The sequence below is a fragment of the Phalacrocorax aristotelis genome, chromosome 3 (genome assembly GCF_949628215.1).
Source record: "Phalacrocorax aristotelis chromosome 3, bGulAri2.1, whole genome shotgun sequence".
NCBI classification, from domain to species: Eukaryota; Metazoa; Chordata; class Aves; order Suliformes; family Phalacrocoracidae; genus Phalacrocorax; species Phalacrocorax aristotelis.
The window spans coordinates 26,657,299-26,673,419 of record NC_134278.1 but is presented as its reverse complement, the minus strand read 5'-3'; the positions used below and the strand labels follow the sequence as shown (position 1 = coordinate 26,673,419).

Here is a 16,121-nt window from a genome sequence, read left to right as displayed (position 1 = left end):
CAAACCAACAAAAAAACCTAAAAGAACCCCAACAGATTGAAAATGTGCTAAAGTCACAGTCCCTGGTCAGATTTCCCAAATAAATGCTAATTTGCTCTGTGATTGGCAGATGCTGTTTCAGAAATGGACAAAAGTCCCTACCTGGGACTGAAAAGCAGCTACTCAAGAGATAAGGAAATAATAAAGTGACCTAGTTATAAAACCGATCTTGTCGGAGCAAAGGGAGAGTTTAAGGGGAATTTGGGCTGAGTTTACTCTTACAAAAGTTCCATGTTGCTAAGTTTAGGCAAAGGATGTTTTTCAGGAGGACATACTTCTTCACCACAAAATGCTTTTCTAGCAATGTATTTTTTTTCCCAAGTTGAATCCAGAAGATATTTCTTTGGACTGTCCAAAGAAACTAGTCAAATCTTGAGGCTGGGTATACTGGTACGGAGCTAAACTAATAACATCATCCAAAGTACTGCCTGTGTGTTTAGAGAGGCTTTTTTCCATATTAAGTGTACTGGAAGTAATTATACATGATACTAAGTGTACTGGAAATAATTATACATTATGCATGTAGGCAGATATTATACAATGGTGGTTTGTCTTGAAGTTGTATTTTATGTGATGAACAAATGAGCGCTTCTGCATGCGACACTGTCAGCCTTAGAACGGCTTATACTCCTCCTCCGTGCCACACTCCCCTGCAAAGGAAAAAGACTATAGATAGCTCCGCACTGCTGGAACACATACAGTAGAACTGAAGGGAAAAAGGCTTCAGCTGAAGATGGTAAACACCGCATAAACAGAGCTGACTTGTCACGCTCTTATGCCAAAGACTACAATGTGAGAAAACATTTTTATCACTTTTACTGGATTTCTTTTTACAAACAATGCACTAGCTCTATAGTTGATAAGACTAAGCACACAGGACTCGAAAAAGAGCAGATAATGGCACTGAAATAATACAAAAAATGAGCTCAGTTTAAACGTGGAGAAAGACAGACACTGAAAATGTGCTCCTTAATTTCAGGTCAAAGGGTAGCATTAGTGGTCAGCTGAAGAGTATGGACTGCATAATAGCAGCCTGCATTGTAATAAAGCTGATCTTAGTTTGGAAATTTTGTGTATGTTGCTGGAAATGTTTACCATCAATTATACACAGCAGCACACTCAAAGCAGCTGGAATCATACCAAATACCCAATTCTTTAAAAACGTCTCTCAGCAACACAGTGCTCTCACTATCAGCCAAGTGAACTGGGAGCATGGATCCTGAATAATCCAGACGGGTTTGCCCAGATTCATAAGACAAAAGTGTTAAGTTTGCTCTGATATAACAATGTTTGCTGCAAAACCAGGCTTGACTGCCCCAAGAGAAGGGAAGGAGATAACACAGCTGGTAGAAAAGCCATTAAGGCACTACTTGGCCAAGGTAATCACTGCTGGGGCTCCTCAGATGCTTCAGCTCATGGAAAACCTGAGGCTGGGTAGCAGCGTGGTGGCACCAACGTTGAATCTTGACCTTTTGGTGCAACTGTCCTCAAATATGCAGCCCCTTTGTGCTGTGAGACCTGAAATACCCGATAGCCTTCTATGATGGCATGACTGGCTGGGTAGATGAAGGGAGAGCAGTGGATGTTTACCTCAACTCCAGCAAAGCTTTTGACACTGTCTCCCATAACATCCTCATAGACAAGCTAAGGAAGTGTGGGTTAGATGAGAGGGCAGTGAAGTCGATTGAGAACTGGCTGAACAGCAGAGCTCAGAGGGTCGTGATCAATGGGTCAGAGTCTGGTTGGAGGCCCGTAACTAGTGGTGTTCCCCAGGGGTCTGTGCTGGGCCCAGACCTGTTCAACATACTCATCAATGACTTGGATGATGGGATAGAGTGTCCCCTCAGCAAGTTTGCTGATGATACAGAACTGGGAGGAGTGGCTGATATGCCAGAAGGCTGTGCTGCCATCTAAAGAGACCTGGAAAGGCTGGAGAGCTGGGCCGAGGGGAACGTCATGAAATTCAACATTAAAAGGCTGCATTAAAAGGAGTGTGGCCAGCAGGTTGAGGGAGGTTACCCTCCTCCTCTACTCTGCCCTGGTGAGGCCACATCTGGAGTGCAGCATCCCGTTCTGGGCTCCCCAGTTCAGGAAAGACAGGGAACTGCTGGAGAGTCCAGCGGAGAGCTACCAAGACGATCAGGGGACTGGAGCACCTTTCTTATGAGGAAAGGCTGAGAGACCTGTTTTTGTTCAGCCTGGAAAAGAAAAAACTGAGGGGGGATCTTACCAATGCTTATAAATATCTAAAGGGTGGGTGTCAAGAGGATGGGGCCAGACTCTTTTCAGTGGTGCCCAATGACAGGACAAGGGTCAATGGGCACAACTTGAAACACAGGAAGTTCCACCTCAGTATGAGGAAAAACTTCTTTCCTGTGAGGGTGACAGAGCAGTGGCACAGGCTGCCCAGGGAGGTTGTGGAGTCTCCTTCCCTGGAGACATTCAAAACCCACCTGGATGCGTTCCTGTGCCCCCTGCTCTGGGTGTGCCTGCTAAAGCAGGGGGGTTGGACGAGATGATCTCCAGAGGTCCCTTCCAACCTCTACCATTCTGTGATTGTGTGAAATAAAGTACAGCTCAGCTTTCACATGAGGGATACGCCTCATCAGGCTCCTGCTGCCAAGCATGAGACTTTTTGACCTCCTGATTTCTTTCAGAAAAGGAGGAGGCTGTGTGATTTTTTTTAACTAAAAGATTTGGGTTTTCTTCCTCACACTAACCCAACAGGCCTTTTCCAGATCTACAACAGTACCAACTACAGCATTGCTTTCAATTAGACCAGCTGTTACAATTTCAGCCAAAAATACTAGTTTTTAAAAAGTCGTGAGCTCCTAAAAACCGCACATTATAAATTACATGTTTGTAATTTTAATTATAATGGTCACCGCTTGTTCTTTTTCTGTCAGTGCTGCCCTTTGTGCACAAACAGGTCATTAAAAAAACCCCAAAGATATAAAACATTTAATTTTTGAGCCGTTTTACTTTCATATTTGATATTTTCCACTACTGCATTTTAAGTTTATTGTTCTAATGTGTTGGGAGTTTGTCCTACCATTGAGGCACCTCATATCCTGGAAGAAAGACAATTAAGCAGTGCTTGTCAATATAGTCATTCAGTTAATGAAGTATCTAATAATGCAGGTCATCCATTAGTGGGCTATACCACAGTTTCAATACTCTACTAATTCTCAAACCCTTAGCTATGGAATCCTACTGCATACCAGCTGTGCTCGTCCCCGAGGCCTATGAAGAAAGAGCTCTGTGAACGTAACGATGACGAGCGTCCAGGCGTAATGAATTTCAGCTTCTAGAAGTCAGAGCCTTTCTCTTCATGTTCATGTTCAGTTCCTCATTTTTTGTCTCTTCATTTAGAAAAAACACTTTAAGTAGCCCCGACAGGCCTTCCTTCCATTTTGCATCAAATGTAAAATACACACCATGACACGCTCCCACTTTCTCTCTTCCAGAGATGAACGCTGTTCCGATTCCCTCCAGGACAATTCCCAGGTAACCAGCTCATTTTTAACATCTCCATCAGTTGGGCCTTCTCTTGGCACTGGAGGACGTGGGCTCCACAGCCTGAGGAGGCTTGCCTGGGGGAGACGAAGTGCATCTCCCTGGAGCCTCACTCGACCCACCTAAATTGACACCTCATTTTTTTGAGATGCGTGCCCTGCTCTCTAATAAATACACAACAGCTTTCAGTCCAACATCCACGTTTTAGGACCTTTCAGCGAGGCCCTTTACTCGGGCCCTTTCAGCCACGCTTTTGTCCCACGAGGGTCCCCCTCCACCAGGACGACCGGGACCACCAGCCCGGCTGCGCGACGCCACCGAAGCCACCCCCGCCCCGGCCCACCCCTCCGCTCCCACCTCCAGGGGCGCGGTGAGGGCCGGGCTGGGGACCATGGGGGGACATTTTCCTGCCCTCATTTCAGGAGGCCTTCCGCCGGGAAAGGCACGTCTCCTCCCCCGCGTCGGGGCTGCGCTCCGGGGAAGTAACGGGGCAGCGGCGCGCACACGCACACACCCCCACCCACCCCCACACAAACACCCACGCCCCACACACGCCGCCGTTCGCTTTTCAGAGGCGCTTCTTCCCCCCCGGCTCCCGGGGTCGCTGAGGAAGACCCGCCGCCACACTCCGCCAAGGCACCGCCAGTCCCGCCCCGCCGCCGGGCAGCGCCCCTGCGCGCCCTCCCGCAGCACCCAGCCCCGGCCGGGGGGCGGGGCCTGCCGGCGGAAAGTGCTGAGTCACGGCCTGACGCGCTGCTGTCGTCACGTGTGGCGCCGGCCTCGGCTCCCGCCGCCGCCGCCGCGGCGCAGAAGAGAGCAGAGCGCAGCGTAGGCTCCGCTCCGTTCCCCTTCCCGCCCCGCCGTTCCGTTCCGCTCCGCCGCGGGCCGGCATGGGGCTGCTCTCGCAGGGCTCGCCGCTGAGCTGGGAGGAGACGCGGCGGCATGCGGAGCACGTGCGGAAGCACGGCATCCTCCAGTTCCTCCACATCTACCGCGCCCTGCGCGACCGCCACAAGGACGTCCTCAAGTGGGGTGATGAGGTGAGGCACCCCGCTCCCCCGCTCCCCGGCGCGGCGGCGACCCGGCACGGCCTGCCGCGGCCTCCCCGACCCGGCCCGACCGGCCGGGCCCTGCCCCTGCCCGCCGCCGTGCCCGGGAGCGGCTCCGGCTGCGGCGGCTCGGCCGGGGGGGTGGGTTCAGGCGGCCCGGCGGGGCTTTGTTTCCCCCCGCACACGCTCCCGCTCCCTCGCCGCCTCCGCTTGCGCAGGCACGGTTGCTCCGGTATTACCTTATGGTTTCTAAGCGCTAAAACAACTTTCGCTGCTCCCGTTTGTAAATCCGCCCGAGCAGCCCCTCGGGAGGTGTATTCCCGGGAGCGGCGGCGGTGCCTGGCAGCGCTTGCTCGTTCCCGTGAGTTTATTTTCTCTGGAACGAGGGCTGGTTAAAGCACGCTTGCATCTAAACTCCAAGATAGTGCCGCCTCAGACTGTTTTTGGGAGGGGAGCGAGGGAAGCAGGGGCTGGAGGCGGGCAGGTGGGCTCAGCACCCCACACAAGGTCCCTCCGTGGTCCTGGCTTGCACCTGTGGAAGGGGACGCGCCAAGCCTTGCTTTGCCCCAGGGTGTTTCAGGTGTCTGGCACGAGTCAGCCTGCCTTTCGAACGAGGATGAGGATGATTGCTTGGGTCGGGACTTGAACTTTGTTACAGGTACTTTGTGCCCGAGGACCGTAACTTTATCCGCAGGTCTTACGCTTATTGCCATGCAAACCTGTGCTGAATTGTGTCCCGGCCTGACAGCCCTCTGTGAGGAGCAGAGTCTCCCTCCTGCCTTGATCGGTGGGATTTCCTGAGGGTCCTGGCTTTCCCTAGAGACAAGGAGCAGCTTCGCTGCACTATAAGCCATCCTTGATTGCCCTGTTGGTGTGCTTCAGCCACAGGAGGTCCAGGTCACTTGGAGGTGTCTGTGGTGTGGCTGCAGGGAAGTCGGAAGAGCAGAGTAGGAAGCGAGCAATGCGGGGGCTTGGCCATTGCATCTTGGTCTCATGCTCCCTTTCCTTTCTGAATGGCAAAAGCATTTGTGAGAAAACTTTATCTGGGTGGTAACAGTAGTTGTTCGCAGATTATCTTTGCCAGGGGAAAATGCTGTTCCTTCCTCTTGTGCACCTTGAGAGACCTTGTCTCTTCAAGTCTGTTCTTCTTTTAAGGAACTGCTGTCATACGTCATATAACTGAGCAAGGCAAGCGTTGGAGCACAGGAGCTGCTTTCAAGAGGAGTGAGGGGGGTCCTGGGGACTAAAATCTGTCCAGTGAAGGGAATGATGCTGCCAGCATGTCTTGTCTGCACCACAGGGCTTTGCACCCAGAGTGGCATGGACTCGGGAAATTTAAATATCCTTGTATCTATCCGTCTCTGACATCTCAGAGTTCCTACATATCTTGGATGACTGAAATTACGCTGTCAGAAGAGCCTCACAAACAGCCTTAAGTTCAGGAATACAGGCAGAGCAGAGTCTCCCTATTGCTCTGAGGCTTAGCTTGAGGGTTTTCTCATTAATCTTTTAGATGGGGTGCTCATTTTTCAATGGGTGTTAGGTTTTAGTTGTCCTTGTTTTTTCAGGGTGAGATTTCACAAGATAGCTAAGGTTGACCTGCTAGCTAGCTGGTTCAGCTTCCCTCCCCTTGCTTCAGACTCATGTTTCTTCTGCCTTCCTTGCATTGTTACTGGCTACGCAAGTTCAAGAAGTTCACCCAGCAGAAAACTCTTCTCCCATTCAGTTTTCTAGGGTGGTTCATTTCCTCAGCAGAGCTTCTGCTGTTTCACTGCGAGATCCAACGAGCTCTGCTTAATGTGAGGAAAGTAGCAGCTGCGTGTGGAGGAAAGGAGCAAGCAGAACTGGCCCCTGCACAGCACCCGCAGCTAGTCACTTGGTAAGCTTAGCTGTACAGTGAGACTGCGCCCCAGGAGCCTCATTCTTCCTTCAGCGTGGGGACTGTACTGCAGAATGTATTTATGCTTGGTAAACGGAGGTGTGTTACATTTCAGGACATTCACAATTCTCTTTTGTCATGCCCACTGTGGCAAGGGGCAGAATTTTAAGAGCAGGATGATTACAGCCATGATTCTGATAAGGAAGTAAGAGCCATATTTGAAATGCCTGTGAACGTTCAGAGAAGGTCAGGTAACCTGGTTCATCATCTACTACTGGTTTTAGCAAATGGCAATAAACTCAGGTGTGGCAACTTACCTTTATTCTACTGTATTATGCAAATTTTTTTTCATAACACAGCATTTAAGAGTGTGTTAATGTACCAGATATTTGTTGCCAGTCCGCTCTTGTTATGTGCAAACAGAAACGTACCTGTCTCCATAACTTGCTGTAGATAGACTAGCAGGAAAAGCAGTAAACTTATTCTGTTTTTTTCTCTCAAATATCTAGTAGTAGAAAGTGGCACCACATTTATATGCAGCTTAGATGAATCAACTAATTGGACAATTTTCCTAAAAAGCCTGGTGTGCACTTTGCCCTTCATGTATAAAGTTGTAGCCTGAGGGCGTGCTATTGTTTTAAAAACTCTTGAAGATAGAAATCAAGAATGAAGATGCCTTCACATAATGGTAGAGATGAAATGAGAATAAACAAAATTGCTTTTGTGTTCGAGAGATGTTTCTGAGACCGTGTTAAGTGAAAGATGGTTTGGGGTTTTTTTTGTTTGGTTTTTTAAACTTCATTTTGAAGGAACGCTTATGAGGAAAAAACCAACTTTTTTAGCATGTACTGAGTTTGTCTTTCAGGGCAGATATGTGATTGTCCCCATCTAGCTGGTGCCATTGTGAAAAAGAAATACTGTGTGTGTTCACGCATATAGAACCAGCCTTTGCTTTGGATCCATTTTCAACAGGACTCCACTTTGCAGTGTGTATTGTAAGACTCATTATAGAACTGTGGTGGTTCTTTGGGGCGATAGTAACCTCCTAGCGACTCCATTCCCTGAAGTCCCAGGGAATGAAACTGTGGGGAATAGTCACATGCTTTCTGTTTCTTGGGTGCCAGGCAAGTGTTGAGGCTAAGTGCTAATGGAACAGGATGGTGGTGGTTGTTGTGAAGAAGCGAGGCATCATCACAACTTACATTGCAGGAGAGCATTCCCTAGTGCTCCCATCCTACCCTGAGTAAAGATCTGGAAAGGTCGAAACACTGGTTCTTCTACCTCTTGAAAAGTCAGCTATCTTCTTGCTTGCAGGGTTAGTAGAACCAAGGGGTTTATCAAATAGCTGTTGTGTCTTTTGGGAGCAGTTCTTTTTTACTCTGTTTTCTACAACCACAAATCTTTGCAATGGTAAAAAACCAAAAGGCCTAAAAATATGTGTAACGGCATTAGACTTGCTAAAAAATCTTTCTAAAAGTCTTTTTGATTCTGCATTTGTAGGTGAAGGTCCTTTGCCTCTTAATCATCCTTCTGCCTCATTTAAAACTGACAGTTGGCCTCCCTGTTTACGCTTGGCTTCTCCTGACTGGAAAACACAAAACACTGAACTATCTCGTTATCCCTCATCAAGCTCCTCCTTATTATCCTTGCCTTAACGCGCACAAAAGTTGGGCAACAATTAGATCTGCTGACGAGACCCCGTCACGCTAATGAGTACGGACTCACGTGTTGTGTTTTCACCTTCCTCTCCCATCCAACAGTGTGTGCTTATCTTTGGGTTTGCAGAGTAGCGGTCATTAAGTTTTGGGGGATTTTTTTGTGCAGCAGATGCAAAAACCTGCAACTCTTCAGTATTGTGTTTTAAAACTCCAGTGGAGTTAGGAGGTATTATGTGAAACAATTAGTTTGTGCAGCTTGGCAGATGTTAGCAGTACCAAAAGAATTTAAAGGGTTTTTGAGAGTAAGGCAAAGCCTATTCTGCTGCTTCCCAGCTTTTGTCCCAAAAAGCTCTCTTCAGTGCCAGCGCATTACCAGTTTCCTGTGCTGTTCAGTGCCTCTTGTCTGCTGATTGCATTCCTCTAGCTGACGGATGATGCTTAAATTTCACTTTGAAGCTTAATGTGGACACTCGGATCAGACAGGCGGAATGGCTGGCCCTTGGCTAGGCTCACTGCCCTGGCTTTGTGCTGAGCATGCACGCAAGCGTACGAATCAGGCACTTTGCGCATAACTACATATATGTATGTATTTATACATGCGTGTAATACTTGCCTTCTGCGGTCTGTTTTGCTGCTAAATGGGACAGATCAGTTGTTCTCCAGGCTGAACACCTATCTGGACTGGGAAGAAATGATATAAGGAAAATTGATGGGGGCAAAGAAACAATAGAGGGTAAGGAGGGGCTGCTTTAGCATATGGAAATGTCAAGAAAGGCATGCTGGAGGGAGATGCCCTCAGAAGGAGGGGTGTAGAAAGCAAGCATGGGTACCACATGACAGTTTTATTTGGAAGTATATGGGAATTAAATTATGATCTGACTTGCCCAGCCTTGTTTAGTGAAATTGGACATAATGACCCTTTTGTTGTGTATGAGCCTTGTTCCTGTTGGTACTGGGACATAGCACACAATAAGCAACTTCAGCTTTTAGAAAGTTCTTTTCTTCATGGAGATTTGAAGTGAAATTTGGAGGCCTTTGAAATAGGTTTGATAATGAATCGTATGAGGCAGTGTGAAAAGTGTGCCACCGCACTGCTTGTAAGTTGAAGTCTTCTGGACTTAATTCTGGGTTGGGTTTTTTCTGTATATTACCTCTTTCTCAGTCTTTTTTAACCTTCTTTTGGTCTTTCTTCTGTACTTTGATTCATTCCCCTCCTTATCCATTAGGTTTTTAATTATACCTTGTAAATAAGTTAAATGAGAATTAAAATGAGCATTTTAATTTGCTCATTTTAGCTGCTTAGCACTTCCTTTTGCAAGAAGCAAAGCAGCCCTTCTCAGATGCTGCAAGAAGAAAGGTCAAAGGTTTCTTACCAGAATTCCCAAAGGTGTTGCTTCTGATTAGAAGATGCATGACTCTTTAAAGAGCTTTCTCCTAATGAAAGGCTGGGCTGTGAAAAGAGCTGCTTTTCCTTTTGAATGATTCTTCCCAGGGACCTAGCTATTGCTGCTGCCTGTGTGTTTTTGGTGGTGTTTTGTTTTTTTTTTTTTTTTTCAGGGCAGTAGCAATGTGTAAATGATGGACAGTGACATTGGATTGCAGTCTGCAGAATTTCAGACTGGTAAAATAATTGCTACATCTTAAGGATATGGATTTGAGTTCAGATGCACGCAGTTTGAGGCTGCTGTTTGTCACCCATGTAAAACCAGGAACAAAGTCTAGGGTGTCTTTTAACAGCAGTGAATCTGGCTCACCAGCTGCATAAAAGAAGTACAGCTACTATCCCTAAAATACACAGGTGAAGTCTTGGTCATCTTTTTGCTAAAAGACAACAGTGAGGCTTGGCAAGACACACACATGCACACAGAAATGTTCAGGTAGAGATAAGAAAGGACTGTGACTGATAAAAGCAGTAGCAGGTTCAGAGAGCATCACAGTGTACAGGAAAGGTGGTGTTCTTTTCTCATTTGACAAGAAATTTGGCTAACCTAATGGAACAGAAAAGCAGCAGATGTCCTTTAAGATAATTACATACTTTGCAAAGCATAGATGTCCTGTGGAACAAGATGCCACGTGATATCTTTGAAGCCAAGATGGACACTTACGTGGATGACAAGAACAGTTTATTATGGTTTCTTTAAACTCCACGTGCTGCAAGATGTATATCCCTCTATCCAAACCATTTAGATAATTGTCGAGTGACTCATGGGGTTTCTTTAATGTTCATCTGACACTTTCAAATTAGCTTTTTACTGTATATGTTATAAATAAAACAGAATTGCAAAAAATAGTTGTCTATTATTGACAGCCAGAAAAATACATCATCTATTAAAGAAATTCAGCCAAGTCATTTTACAGACTCATCATCAATATTACGATGATCTCACATTATCACTTTGTACAAACTGCTCAATATACCAGCGTGCAGAAATTGCTTTGTTTTAAAGCTTTTCCTGGGAATCTCATGCTTATAATAAAGCTAACGTAGCCTGAAATCTTACAAAATTGTTTTTTACATTTAAGCGCTTGTCTTTTTAAGACAATCATTTTTAGTCTCCTCCTCCCCCAGCAAAATTCCTTAAACAGAATGTGGTTTTGAATTTTTTTGTGCAGAAATTCCTCATGATGGCCCCCTGCCAAATTCAGCATATGTGGATGCATCTGAATGGGAGCTGTCTTAATCGATATACTCACCCGCTTGCTGCGTGGGGGGAAGCAGCACTCGGGAATGATTTGGTTATTTGTCAAGTGCCTGCTTGTTCATCCTTTCTCTCCGAGCTTTATTTGGCTAAATAATGGGACAGTGGCTTTATCTGTTTACAGATAGGTTTAGTGCTTCCTTAATATGTTTTGTAGCTGTACCTGCTGTTTATCATAGTGGTGTTTCTGGGACAGGCTCTGAAGGTATGATGTTAATGCGTCAGTTCACACAGCTTGACAACCTTGAATGTGTATATGCAACCTCTAAAATGAGTACACAAATGCATGCAAATATAACTCCTTACATCCTGACTTGAACAAGATAGGTGCCCTTGAAGAGTCTCTGTGTTTATTCCTTCCCTGGATGCTTTGGCTGACAGTCATGAAGCTACTCTTTCTGCATGGCTTTAATCCTTGTCTGAGGGAAATCCTAAACTGAATTACATCTAAACCCTCTAGCTCTCAAAACATGCATGATGTATTAACCTCCCCCATGACTGATTATTTTGCTTCAGCTCCCTCCTGCTCAGTTCTTCTGTGGCCAGTTGATAAGATATGCATAGACTGTAGTGCAGCACCGCTGACCTACCTGTGAGCTTTGCCACGAGGTGCATTCTGCATGTGAAAGTGCAGGACTCGCTGTGGTTTATAGGGAGGTGCTTTTTCAAAAGTTAATTTTGCAATTCACGGAAACCAGTTTGGAGGGTGTTTTTTGTTGGTTTTTACTTTTCTAAACAAGCTGCAGTTTGTCATAAATGGTGAGCAGCCTCCATGGTATGCATTGATTTTTCTCCTTCCCAATCTCAGATCTTAAGAGGAGCTTAAATTATCTGCTCTTTGTGTATTTCTGATGAAGAAATATTCTGTTCACAGTGAACTTCCTTCTGCAGATGTCAAGTGAATTGCTATGGTCTTGTCATGGGATTGTTGTCTATTGTAATTCCTCTTTTACCACAGGACTTCCTCTTCTTGCTGTGGAGATACCTTATTTTAGTTAACAGTATGAGAAAGTTTGAGTTGGAAGGATGAGTACAGGAAAGATTTTGTTGTTGCTTGCTTGGTTTTCTTTATTTCTTCTTGCTTTCTGATGCAAGAGGCAACTTAGAAGCTTGCCGCATCTTGTTTCACAGTTGAATAAATGGTCTTTTGCTAGTCCGTAAGACATCTAGCCTGCGTGGGATAGAAAATATAGCTGTGCCAAAAACCCGTTTTCTTTTCTGGATTAAATCTAAAAATTCATAAGTGAGTGTCTTAAAGTTGTCTTTGCAGAAATCTAAAATTAACATATCCTAGTCTTTTTTTTTTTAGTGTTAACATCAGGTGTTACATAGGACAGCAGTCAAAGAAGAGACACTTTGTTCCCTAATGTGCAGCATCTCGTTCTTGAGAAGCATGCAGATGTTAAAACCTCCAGATTTTAGTTTTCAATAACCCAGCTTCCTAGTTTGTGGTATGCTCAGCACAGGGTATAGTCTAGTCACATCATATCCTGTGCAAAAGAAGAAAATCAGCAGCCCTGGTGTTGGCAGGTGGGAAGGGGGAATGGGCAGGAGCACTTAGCTGAGCCTGGCTGTGGTGACTGAGATGAGAGCCTCTGCATCCTCTTTGTTTTCTTTATCTATGGTCATCTTTAACATGGTGTAAAAGTATTTCATTTTTTGCTTATTGTCAGCGTAATATAAAACATCAGCTGTGTTTTGGTTTTAGGACATGGTTTCTGCAAGTTGGTTTTGTACAGAGCTGGAGATGGTGTTTGTTCATTAGATTGGCCACTTCCAATCTGCTTGATCAAAATGAAGCATTTTGAGAAATACTTTTGTATCTTGGTTTTGCTATTTGTGGCAGATTTTTGAAATTATTTCAGTGACAGAGAACATCCATGGGAATCTCATGAGCGTGGAAGTGCTCTGCCCTGTGCCAGCGCGCAGTTCGGCGGCTTGTTGGCTAGAAATGGGGTAAGCAGCCTCTATGGCACTTCAGACTTGTTTTTACTCAGAAATTTGCTCCCTCAGGGCTTAGGCTTGCCTTTGTGGGCTAGTAAACCTTTCATTAAAGGTATGTTACCGGCTGGTTATTACTGTGGTTCCACGTTTTATCACAGCAGTGGTAAGAAAATAACTGCATTAGAAAGAAATCTTGGGTGTTATCCTCTACATCCATTGGAAGTATGTGTACCTACATAAAAAATATTTTTTGCATCTTAACAATGAAAACTTGTGGCGGTGGTTCTTAAAGGAACAGCCAGATTATTAAAATGATGGTCTACAGGAGAACAAAGTTTTAATGATACATGGTATTTTAATTATGCATTAACTGACCAATAAATGTATGGGGGAACTATTTTTTTTCCATAATGGAGTTTAATTACTAGTGAAATGGGTTTTGTTTCTTTGAGGCTCTTGAGAAGAAAGTTTGCCTCAATTTTATTGTCTACTGTATACATAATATAAATATTTTCATGCAGTATGCCTCATATATTTAAGTGTTGTAGTAGCTTTTGGTAATAGTAAGACCTCACTGGGTGTTTAGGAAAATTTTCCAATTTCTCTTAAAGCTCAAGGGAAGGTGCCGTGGTTTAACCCCATCCAGCAACCAAGCAAAACCCAGCCACTCTCATTTCCCCCTGGTGAGATGGGGAAGAGAATCAGAGGAGTGAAAGCGAGAAAACTCATGGGTTGAGATAAAGACAGTTTAATAAGTAAAGCAAAAGTTGTGCACGCAAGCAAAGCAAAACAAGGAATTCATTCCCTGCTCCCCATGGGCAGGCAGGGGTTCAGCCATCTCCAGGAAAGCAGGGCTCTGTCACACATAGCAGTTACTTGGGAAGACAAATGCCATCACTGCGAACATCCTTCCCCTTCCTTCTTCTTCCCCCAGCTTTACATGCTGAGCATGACATCACATGGTCTGGAATATCCCTTTGGTCATTTGGGGTCAGCTGTCCCAGTCATATCCCCTCCCAGCTTCTTGTGCACCCCCAGCCTGCTCGCTGGTGGAGTGGGATGAGAAGCAGAAAAGGCCTTGACTTTGTGTAAGCACTGCTCAGCAACAACAACAAGCACATCCCTGAGTTATCCACGCTGTTTTCAGCATGAATCCAAAACACAGCCCCATACCAGCTACTAAAAAGAAAATTAACTCTGTCCCAGACAAAACCAGGACAGAAGGTATGTATGGGGAGACCACTAACAATTGCTCCAAGTACATGTGGCAGTAGTTGCGCAGTCAAAGGAGAAAAACTGTCAATAAGATTGTCCTTGAGGAGCAACGGTGGTCCATGAGTCACCTGTGATCAGATGTTTTTTTAGAATCACAGAATAGGTTGGGTTGGAAGGGACCTTCAATGATCGTCTAGTCCAGCCTGCCTGCCGTGGACAAGGGCATCCTCCTGATGTCTAGAATCTAACTAGACTTCTAGAGATGTCTAACCTGACTAGATCAGGTTGCTCAAAGCCGCATCCAACCTGACCTTGAACACTCCTAGTGGTGGGGCATCCACAGATGAGATGCGTGATCAGCAGCGAGGTAAAAGGCAAACACGGCGAACTGTTTCACAGGTAGAGAGGTAGAGTGTGTACAGACTTGCATTGTTTTCCTCTCAAAGTTTCTCTTCACATCATTCTGCTTAAACTATTTTCCTCTACTATATAATCTTCTCAGCACCTTACTGAGCTTACCAAAGTCCAGACTATATGCTTATATGTATTTTCATATGCAAAATTACTTTGTGGCAAACACTTTGAACGTTAGAAGGATTTTAACATTAACTCTAGAGCAGAGGCTTTACTATCAAGTGTTAGAAAGGTTTTGTTCCTAGTGTACTTAGCATGACGGTGTTAAAATGAGTGTTCAAGGAGGGGTTTTGATGCTGAAAAGCAGACCACTGCCAAGGCAAGTATTTGGACAGTGATACTACTTGGGACGCGCATCAACTTTGGTTCTCCTTGTTCCTTAGAATTGCTACTAAAGAGCCACTTGACTGATATTTCTTCGTTTTTAAGTAGTGTGCTTTATGCAGAAATAAGATGTGTAATTATGGTCAAACTACTCAGTCATTCAAGCACAGTTTCAGACATGCTTACCTATTTCCAGAGAACAATCATCTTTCACTTTGCCACCAGGCGAGTCCAGCACAACTGTTTGGCTCAATGCATGGGGAGCGGTTTGGCTCCTCCCCAGTTGAGGGGCTTCAAGGTCTCAAATTTTCAAAAGCCTGCAATTTCCTTGGTAGCCAACTGTGAGAAATAATTGTGACAAGTGAAGTAACACTGTTCTGGGTGCTGTCCTGCTGGCAAGCTAATGGTGCATACTTCTTCCCTAGAAGAAAGGGCATTGGAATGGAGCTGGTGTGGAAGTACTCTGTAGATGTAGTACACTGCAGGTTGGTAGCTGAGAGGAAGGAAGCCTGTAAAGAATAGTTTTTCTTTGTGTTGGCTCATGGGTAGATCTGATGTACTCAGAGTATTTCCTTTAACTGAGAATTTATTTGGGTTTTTTAATGCATTTAACTTTGAACAGTTTTTTTAGGCTTGCTCTTTATGCATGCATGAGTGTATTTACATCTTTCACTTTGCAAACTTGCTGGCCCAGCTGTTGTTTTTTCTCCTGGTAAGGTGCCACAGCACTTCTGCAAGCCAGGCAGACCCAGGCTGGTCGCAGAGCTTCATCCACTGAAGCAGTGTGTCGATCTGCAGGGAAAAGCTGGGAGGCCACCTCTTGTCCTCGGCAGCCTTGGTGCACATGCCGGCCAGAGGATAGAGATGCGTAGGATTTGCTGCAGGGTGAGAGCACTGGCTGGGCACATGAGTCCAAAGAGCCCACCTTTCTCTCCATGGCAGGGTGCACTTTCCTAGCTGGCTCTTATCAAGGCTGCTTGTCAACTATCTGCATCAGTAATGCGACCTGGCGTGTATTTTGCAACTTGCTAGGGAGACTAGTTAAAATTAGAGAGAAAGTGAACTCTAAAGAGCTTGGCAAAATGATGAATTATGAATGTTGGGTGAAACCCCGCACATTTGGCTTTCGGACTCCTGAAGCTCTGCCAGGCGTGCTGGTGCTTTCAGCATGGCTACAGTTCTCTGAACTTTATTGTGGATAGAAAATGTGAGAAGTCTGGGAATGACAAGCTCAAGTTAAATGCAAAAATATGTGAACTCTGAATTTGTTTCTCTCTTTCTAGCTGTAGGCTAAATCTTTTGATGAGCTTAAATTAAATTCTTTAAGGATGCCCATTCGGTCCCTCTGTTGGCAAGATACTCTGGGTTACTTGGAATTGTTGGC

At 45.4% G+C, this 16,121-nt stretch overlaps 1 protein-coding gene across 4 annotated transcripts in view; it reads left to right on the top strand.

Annotated features, from left to right (window-relative positions):
* The first annotated feature begins 4,312 nt into the window (after positions 1 to 4,312).
* The window catches only part of GCLC (glutamate-cysteine ligase catalytic subunit), a 35,615-nt gene continuing 23,806 nt past the window's right edge, over positions 4,313 to 16,121 (top strand). Inside the window, exon 1 of one of the 4 annotated variants that reach the window (XM_075086979.1) lies at positions 4,313 to 4,595. In XM_075086979.1, the coding sequence (XP_074943080.1) occupies positions 4,446 to 4,595 (150 nt within the window). In that variant the 5' untranslated portion in view covers positions 4,313 to 4,445. Of the gene's footprint in view, positions 4,596 to 6,354; positions 6,484 to 15,586; positions 15,623 to 16,121 lie in introns of those variants that run through there. The other 3 variants (XM_075086976.1, XM_075086978.1, XM_075086977.1) reach the window with 3 other exon arrangements.